At 35.7% G+C, this 10328-nt stretch overlaps 1 protein-coding gene across 2 annotated transcripts in view; it reads right to left on the bottom strand.

The window, feature by feature from the left end:
• Positions 1 to 1943: 1943 nt before the first annotated feature.
• Positions 1944 to 10328, bottom strand: part of fhl1a (four and a half LIM domains 1a) — a 14304-nt gene continuing 5919 nt past the window's right edge. For both annotated transcript variants that reach the window (XM_087799220.1, XM_087799219.1), the window contains exons 2-6: positions 7166 to 7347; positions 5155 to 5332; positions 4188 to 4357; positions 3939 to 4125; positions 1944 to 2262 (exon numbers count right to left, since the gene is read on the bottom strand). In XM_087799220.1, the coding sequence (XP_087655346.1) occupies positions 2108 to 2262; positions 3939 to 4125; positions 4188 to 4357; positions 5155 to 5332; positions 7166 to 7333 (858 nt within the window). In that variant the 5' untranslated portion in view covers positions 7334 to 7347 and the 3' untranslated portion in view covers positions 1944 to 2107. The remainder of the gene's footprint in view (positions 2263 to 3938; positions 4126 to 4187; positions 4358 to 5154; positions 5333 to 7165; positions 7348 to 10328) is intronic.

Raw genomic sequence — 10328 nt, forward strand, 5'->3', positions numbered from 1 at the left:
TATTGTTACTACACTATCACAACACTAGAGTCAAGTACTGGACAATACTACACATATATACTTGTTACTACACTATCACAACACCAGAGTCAAGTACTGGACAATACTACACATATATACTTGTTACTACACTATCACAACACCAGAGTCAAGTACTGGACAATACTACACATATATATATACTTGTTACTACACTATCACAACACCAGAGTCAAGTACTGGACAATACTACACATATATACTTGTTACTACACTATCACAATACCAGAGTCAAGTACTGGTCAATACTACACATATATATTGTTACTACACTATCACAACACTAGAGTCAAGTACTGGACAATACTACACATATATACTTGTTACTACACTATCACAATACCAGAGTCAAGTACTGGTCAATACTACACATATATACTTGTTACTACACTATCACAACACCAGAGTCAAGTACTGGACAATACTACACATATATACTTGTTACTACACTATCACAACACCAGAGTCAAGTACTGGTCAATACTACACATATATATTGTTACTACACTATCACAACACTAGAGTCAAGTACTGGTCAATACTACACATATATACTTGTTACTACACTATCACAACACCAGAGTCAAGTACTGGACAATACTACACATATATATATACTTGTTACTACACTATCAACACCAGAGTCAAGTACTGGACGATACTACACATATATACTTGTTACTACACTATCACAACACCAGAGTCAAGTACTGGACAATACTACACATATATACTTGTTACTACACTATCACAACACCAGAGTCAAGTACTGGTCAATACTACACATATATACTTGTTACTACACTATCACAACACCAGAGTCAAGTACTGGTCAATACTACACATATATATTGTTACTACACTATCACAACACCAGAGTCAAGTACTGGTCAATACTACACATATATACTTGTTACTACACTATCACAACACCAGAGTCAAGTACTGGTCAATACTACACATATATATTGTTACTACACTATCACAACACCAGAGTCAAGTACTGGTCAATACTACACATATATATTGTTACTACACTATCACAACACCAGAGTCAAGTACTGGTCAATACTACACATATATATTGTTACTACACTATCACAACACCAGAGTCAAGTACTGGACAATATTACACATATATATTGTTACTACACTATCACAACACTAGAGTCAAGTACTGGACAATACTACACATATATACTTGTTACTACACTATCACAACACTAGAGTCAAGTACTGGACAATACTACACATATATACTTGTTACTACACTATCACAACACTAGAGTCAAGTACTGGTCAATATTACACATATATATTGTTACTACACTATCACAACACTAGAGTCAAGTACTGGTCAATATTACACATATATATTGTTACTACACTATCACAACACCAGAGTCAAGTACTGGACAATATTACACATATATATTGTTACTACACTATCACAACACTAGAGTCAAGTACTGGACAGTTCTACACATGTATACTTGTTACTACACTATCACAACACCAGAGTCAAGTACTGGACAATACTACACATATATACTTGTTACTACACTATCACAACACTAGAGTCAAGTACTGGACAATACTACACATATATACTTGTTACTACACTATCACAACACCAGAGTCAAGTACTGGACAATACTACACATATATACTTGTTACTACACTATCACAACACTAGAGTCAAGTACTGGACAATACTACACATATATACTTGTTACTACACTATCACAACACCAGAGTCAAGTACTGGACAATACTACACATATATACTTGTTACTACACTATCACAACACTAGAGTCAAGTACTGGTCAATACTACACATATATATTGTTACTACAGTATTACTATATATCGTTGACCTTCTATCAATGAAAGACACTTGACGTCACGTCCAGGTTTATTCTTCAACACAACAACACACTCGAGTACATGTTTTTGTTCAACTGTTAGATTAAAATCAAAGCTTGAATAAATGGTTAATATTCCAGTATGTTTGCAGAGCGTCATGTTAGCATCAAGTACTGTGCAGTACTTCAGCGTCTGGTTCCTCTACAGCTTCTTGGCGCAGTCGGGACAGTAGACCTTGTCGTCGTTGATGACGAAGCGCTTGTTGGCCAGAGAGAGGCTGCACTTCTTGCAGGTGAAGCAGTACTCGTGCCAGGAGTGGCCCTCGTAGTTCACCACGTTGGTGCCGTGACCGAACCCTGGGACACAAACACAGGTTCACTCTTTCAACACATGAGAGTACAAATACAAATACATATATATTTTTAAAGACAGTACTTCACAGGATCTTTTTACTTTTGTTTTAGTTCACAAATGTGATGCTTTTAAAAAAAATGCCGTATATATTTAATACAAATACATAATATTATTAATTTACGTGAAAAGTAATACACTCTATTTAAAATAAATAATTTATTTTTTATTATATATTTCTATCTCTTCTATAGTTCGAGGCTCTCGCTCCACTTGTGTCGTCAACATGCTAACGTCTTCCACCTTCATGTTAAATCATTCTACACTATATTTGAGAAAAGTCGTTTTAATTGAAGGTCGTGGTTCTAACCCTGGTGTGGATGATCTGTGCAGGTTTGAACTTTGTTATGCTTTTTTAAATCACGTACAAATGAAAGGTTTGTAGGAAGTAGCCGCTGCTGCGTTAGCAAGCTAATGAAGCTAGTTAATGAAGCTAGCTAATGACGTTACCTAATGAGGCTAGCTAATGAAGCTACCTTATGAAGCTACCTAATGAAGCTAGCTAATGAAGCTACCTAATGAAGCCACCTAATAAAGCCAGCTAATAATGCTACCTAATGAAACTAGCTAATGAGGTAAGCTAATGAAGCTACCTAATGAAGCTAGCTAATGAAGCTACCTAATGAAGCAAGCTAATGGAGTTAGCTAATGAATCTACCTAATGAAGCAAGCTAATGAAGCTAGCTAATGAAGCTACCTAATAAAGCTAGCTAATGAAGCTAGCTAATGAAGCCACCTAATAAAGCCAGCTAATGAAGCTAGCTAATGAAGCCACCTAATAAAGCCAGCTAATAATGCTACCTAATGAAACTAGCTAATGAGGTTAGCTAATGAAGCTAGTTAATGAAGCTAGCTAATGAAGCTACCTAATGATGCAAGCTAATGGAGTTAGCTAATGAAGCTACCTAATGAAGCAAGCTAATGAAGCTACCTAATGAAGCCACCTAATAAAGCCAGCTAATAGTGCTACCTAATGAAACTAGCTAATGAGGTTAGCTAATGAAGCTACCTAATGAAGCTAGCTAATGAAGCTACCTAATGAAGCAAGCTAATGGAGTTAGCTAATGAAGCTACCTAATGAAGCAAGCTAATGAAGCTAGCTAATGAAGCTACCTAATAAAGCTAGCTAATGAAGCTAGCTAATGAAGCCACCTAATAAAGTCAGCTAATGAAGCTAGCTAATGAAGCTACCTAATAAAGCTAGCTAATGAAGCTAGCTAATGAAGCCACCTAATAAAGTCAGCTAATGAAGCTAGCTAATGAAGCTAGCTAATGAAGCTACCTAATAAAGCTAGTTAATGAAGCTAGCTAATGAAGCCATCTAATAAAGTCAGCTAATGAAGCTAGCTAATAGCGCAAACATTAATTAGTCTATTTCCAAATGTTCTGGTAGGAATAATGTATAGATTTGTTCATGGTCTCATTTTAAATTATATATATATATATTTAATTTGATTATTTTGATTTGCCAGCAAGCTACAGTTTTTGAGCTTTTATTGTAAATCCTGTGGTTTTATCGTCTTCTATTCATCGTAAGATGGATCTCAAGAGTATTGAGCATCAGTGAGTGACGAAGGTTTAGGTTGAACTAGTTTCTCTAGATGTTCAGATGATCCTCCACCTGTGATGGGGTTCTTGCAGCCGTTGCACTTCTTGGCCACGTCGGTCTTGTAGCAGTCCAGGCAGTAGATGTGCTCCTCGTGGGACGTGAAGCGGATCCCGGTCAAGGACTTGCGGCAGGTGCGGCACACGAAGCACTCCGAGTGCCAGGGCTGGTCCTGGTAGGAGACTCCGCCCGAGGTGATGAGCTGGAGGCCACAGGACCAGAAGGTCAACCTCCTGGTCTCCTGCTCGGAGAGACTTCACGCACCTGCTTGCAGTGGTGACACTTCTTGGCGAACTTCTTGTCGTGGCACGAGGTGCAGAAGATGTTGTCTCCTTTGGCCATGAAGCTCTGGGTGTGGATGGGGTTCTTGCACTCGAAGCAGGTGAAGCACTCCTCGTGCCACACCTTGCTCTTGTACTCCACGTTCTTCACGCCTGTCACAAGATGGAGTCTCGGTAAGTTACGAGCTAAGATGAAATGATTATAACTTTACGTATACAACATACTTCAATTAATGCTAAAAGATCATCAAAATATAAAGTATAAATGACTCGCTTGATCTAAGAGCTTAAACGTTTGACGACACATTTACAATCAACACTCGGACTGATCCACTGGTTCAAGACAAGCTTGGATCAGGATTAGATACGACACCAGTTATTGATCTGTTTATCTGCAAATCACACCTTAAATCGTAGATCAAAGAACGAAGACACACCTGGGAAAGGGGGGATAACAGACGGAAACCCCAGTTGAATGATTAGATTACAAGAAAACAAATCAGGATGTCTCTCTACGGGGGATCGCGACACAGGGAACTTGAAAGAACCATTTGGCCGGAAAGGGACGACCTCCAGGACCAGAAATTTGCCTTAAATATAGCGATGTTTCTACAGTCGGGACCTTTTCTGCCGAACTATTGACCTGTACAGTCGGCGGGAGAAAGTGCGTCCGATCGATCGTAAAGCTTGTATTTTGTTTGACTTGAAGCGGCGAATAAACGACCCGTGACACACGGGTTTGATTGTCCATCTTTCTCCACGACGCGAAGCATAAGACCCGAGACAGACGTTGTGTTGGAGCGTCAGAAGCGACTCCGTGTCACGGCATCAAGGTATAACCGTGGACCAGCAGGAGGACCAGCAGGAGGACCAGCAGGAGGACCAGCAGGAGGACCAGCAGGAGGACCAGCAGGAGGACCAGCAGGAGGACCAGCAGGAGGCGAGCGTACCTGGCAGCACCACCTTGTAGCAGCCCTGGCAGCGGTTGCCGTCCTCGCGGGAGCTGCACTTGCCGCACATGATCTTGCCGTCGTCTCTGGCGCAGAACTGCTCGTTGGCCAGAGGCTTGTAGCACTTGGTGCAGCGGAAACAGTCCTCGTGCCAGTGACGGTTCTTGTGGTGAAGCTCCTGCGCAGAGAGAAGGTCAGGAGTTCGAGTCTCACACACCGTAGACCTGCTGGGTCTGTAGTTGTACTTATATACTTATAGTTATACTTTTATACTTATAGTTGTACTTTTTTACTACAAGTTTGATCCTGAAGATTGAACTGAAATCAACAACAGTGTGTTTAAAGTTCAATACTTTGATTTTTTACATTTAACAAATATTTACAGAGTTAATTCTTGTTTGTGTTGTAATTAAACTTCCGACCTCTAGATGGCAGCAGTCGTTACATCTTTCACAGCTAAAGGAAGAATGATGACTGAGGACGAGAGGATACAGTGAGTCCAGCAGCTTTTAAAGCTGATGTTTGGACATATTTTGGTTTGAAAACAAAATAAAGTTGTTACGTCTTCGTCAAGATACTACACATATATACTTGTTACTACACTATCACAACACCAGAGTCAAGTACTGGACAATACTACACATTTATACTTGTTACTACACTATCACAACACCAGAGTCAAGTACTGGACAATACTACACATATATACTTGTTACTACACTATCACAACACCAGAGTCAAGTACTGGACAATACTACACATTTATACTTGTTACTACACTATCACAACACCAGAGTCAACTACTGGACAATACTACACATATATACTTGTTACTACACTATCGCAACACCAGAGTCAAGTACTGGACAATACTACACATTTATACTTGTTACTACACTATCACAACACCAGAGTGAAGTACTGGACAATACTACACATATATACTTGTTACTACACTATCACAACACCAGAGTCAAGTACTGGACAATACTACACATATATACTTGTTACTACACTATCACAACACCAGAGTCAAGTACTGGACAATACTACACATATATACTTGTTACTACACTATCACAACACCAGAGTCAAGTACTGGACAATACTACACATATATACTTGTTACTACAGTATCACAACACTAGAGTCAAGTACTGGACAATACTACACATATATACTTGTTACTACACTATCACAACACCAGAGTCAAGTACTGGACAATACTACACATATATACTTGTTACTACACTATCACAACACCAGAGTCAAGTACTGGACAATACTACACATATATACTTGTTACTACACTATCACAACACCAGAGTCAATACTACACATATATACTTGTTACTACACTATCACAACACCAGAGTCAATACTACACATATATACTTGTTACTACACTATCACAACACCAGAGTCAATACTACACATATATACTTGTAACTAAACTATCACAACACCAGAGTCAATACTACACATATATACTTGTTACTACACTATCACAACACCAGAGTCAATACTACACATATATACTTGTAACTAAACTATCACAACACCAGAGTCAATACTACACATATATACTTGTTACTACACTATCACAACACCAGAGTCAATACTACACATATATACTTGTAACTAAACTATCACAACACCAGAGTCAATACTACACATATATACTTGTTACTACACTATCACAACACCAGAGTCAATACTACACATATATACTTGTTACTACACTATCACAACACCAGAGTCAATACTACACATATATACTTGTAACTAAACTATCACAACACCAGAGTCAATACTACACATATATACTTGTTACTACACTATCACAACACCAGAGTCAATACTACACATATATACTTGTAACTAAACTATCACAACAGCAGAGTCAATACTACACATATATAGTTGTTACTACAGTATCATTATATATCCTTGTATCATGAGAAGTACTAACACATGACAGTAAAGTTACTAAAACAAACATTACTCTCACCTTAGCATCAGCACCGATAGGTTTCTTACACTCTGCGCAGGTGTTTGCACAGAGTTTGTCGAAACACTTCGTACAAACATGTTTCTCGTCCTTCTTCACGTATTTCTTCCCGTGAAGGTTGTCGCGACAGTAGTAACAGTCGAAGCGTTCCGTCATGGTGGACGTCATGTTGCTCCGCGGGCCTGAGGAGACATAAGAACATCAGATGGATCAGGACTTCATGTCTGAGACGTCCATCAATACACGAGTGTTTGTAGAAACTTATTATGTTTCTGCTCTTCGATGATTTTGACCACATGATGGGTTTTACGTGTTTTTTCAGCTTTCTTTCTTCTTAGAGTCGATCCAAGAAATGTAAAGAATTGAAGGTGAAAAACATCATGACTCAGCAACAATAGTTCAGTCACGTGACCTTGAGAAAGAAGCTCTGATCTGCAGCAACAACAAGGGAAGTGAGAACGAAGGAACGATGTTTGTTGACCTTCTTCGTTCTCCTGCTCGACTCTCTCTGGAGAGCTTCGGCTATTTTGAGTCCGTCTGGCTCTGAAGCCTCGGTTCTGATCCAACATGTGTGTCTTCGTGTGACGAGTGTTTTACGAGATGTTAGAAGCAACACTGAGAGCAGAGGCTTCACTGAACATCACAGCAGCTGCTGGTGTTACGTCATGTTCACTGAGCTGGTGCTGGTTTAACTGGTTTAACTGGTTTAACTGGTTTAACTGGTTTAACTGGTTTAACTGGTTTAACTGGTTTAACTGGTTTATTGTTTGATTATAGTTGAAAATTGTTTGATTACAGTTGAAAATTGTTTGATTATAGTTGAAAATTGTTGATTATAGTTGAAAATTGTTTGATTATAGTTGAAAATTGTTGATTATAGTTGAAAATTGTTTGATTATAGTTGAAAATTGTTAGATTATAGTTGAAAATTGTTTGATTTTAGTTGAAAATTGTTGATTATAGTTGAAAATTGTTTGATTATAGTTGAAAATTGTTGATTATAGTTGAAAATTGTTTGATTATAGTTGAAAATTGTTTGATTATAGTTGAAAATTGTTGATTATAGTTGAAAATTGTTTGATTATAGTTGAAAATTGTTGATTATAGTTGAAAATTGTTTGATTATAGTTGAAAATTGTTGATTATAGTTGAAAATTGTTTGATTATAGTTGAAAATTGTTGATTATAGTTGAAAATTGTTTGATTATAGTTGAAAATTGTTTGATTATAGTTGAAAATTGTTTGGTTTTAGTTGAAAAATGTTTGATTATAGTTGAAAATTGTTGATTTTAGTTGAAAATTGTTTGATTATAGTTGAAAATTGTTTGATTATAGTTGAAAATTGTTGATTATAGTTGAAAATTGTTTGATTATAGTTGAAAATTGTTGATTATTGTTGAAAATTGTTGATTATAGTTGAAAATTGTTTGATTATAGTTGAAAATTGTTTGATTATAGTTGAAAATTGTTTGATTATAGTTGAAAATTGTTTGATTATAGTTGAAAATTGTTTGGTTTTAGTTGAAAAATGTTTGATTATAGTTGAAAATTGTTTGATTATAGATGAAAATTGTTTGATTATAGTTGAAAATCGTTTGGTTTTAGTTGACAAATGTTTGATTATAGTTGAAAAATGTTTGGTTTTAGTTGAAAAATGTTTGATTATAGTTGAAAAATGTTTGATTATAGTTGAAAAATGTTTGATTATAGTTGAAAAATGTTTGATTATAGATGAAAAATGTTTGATTATAGATGAAAATTGTTGATTATAGTTGAAAATTGTTGATTATAGTTGAAAATTGTTTGATTATAGATGAAAATTGTTTGATTATAGTTGAAAATTGTTTGGTTTTAGTTGAAAAATGTTTGATTATAGTTGAAAAATGTTTGATTATAGTTGAAAAATGTTTGATTATAGATGAAAAATGTTTGATTATAGATGAAAATTGTTGATTATAGTTGAAAATTGTTGATTATAGTTGAAAATTGTTTGATTATAGATGAAAATTGTTTGATTATAGTTGAAAATTGTTTGGTTTTAGTTGAAAAATGTTTGATTATAGTTGAAAATTGTTTGGTTTTAGTTGAAAAATGTTTGATTATAGAGGAAGAAAACAGACTAAAGGTTCATATATTTTCTCAACTGTCACTCAAGCTGAATGACAGTCAGAAGCTAAAGTCTCAACTGTGTCTTCATGTCTCTGACGGACAAACATTTGTTTCATGACAACGATGTTCAAAGAGCTTTGATGAAGAATTAATCCCACGTAGAATATCTTTGACTCCAGTCGAGGTTATTTAAAGTTCCGTCACCTTCACGAGGGACGTGACTATTATGGTCTGTTGTCCATCACAGCCCGACAGCTGCTGCTCAGGCACGATAAGTCCTGCAGGGACCAGGACTCGTGTCCAGCAGGTCCAGAAAGGTCAAGACCAGTTAGTGATGGTGAGTCAGAGAGAAGAAGGTCTGGAGCATCATCGTGTCCTTGAGCAAACATCAGGGTCTTCTCTTTAGTTAGTGAACAACCTTGAGATCATTAGTTATTTACCTTTTATCATGATCTTTGTTTGTTACAATAAATAAATACACAACAAATAAATACATTATTTAAAAAAATAACCAGAATAAAAGTTACTTTTGAAATATATTTTTTACATTCTAATACAATTATAAATAAAAACATCATTTTATAATTGGATTGAAAACATCTTTGAATATTTATGAGGTATTTTTTACTGTTGACATTAAATGTAAATGTACAAACAAGAAGTGAATTATTATTATTATTATGTTAATTAAGTGACACATAAACTGTTTTATAAACTCATATGTTTACACAGGTTTTCATTAATTCCACAAATTGTTCAATTAAAAATAATAACAAAAGTATAAATAAATATAAATTAATATAATCACCAATTAAAGAAGTTGATCAGTTTTTTTTAATTTATTAAACAAAACGTTTCATTTGACTTAAGTAATTAAAAAAAAAAAATTCTTTTTTTAATTTTCTGTTTGAGCGATAATTTGTATTTTCATTATTGTACTGTTTAACGAACATGTAACGAACATGTAACGAACATGTAACGAACATGTAACGAACACGTATTATAAACTGATATAAATAAACGAAGTTCATTTTTTTATTAGAGTTTCAATTCA

The sequence above is a fragment of the Callionymus lyra genome, chromosome 9 (genome assembly GCF_982586985.1).
Source record: "Callionymus lyra chromosome 9, fCalLyr1.hap1.1, whole genome shotgun sequence".
Lineage (NCBI taxonomy): Eukaryota > Metazoa > Chordata > Actinopteri > Syngnathiformes > Callionymidae > Callionymus > Callionymus lyra.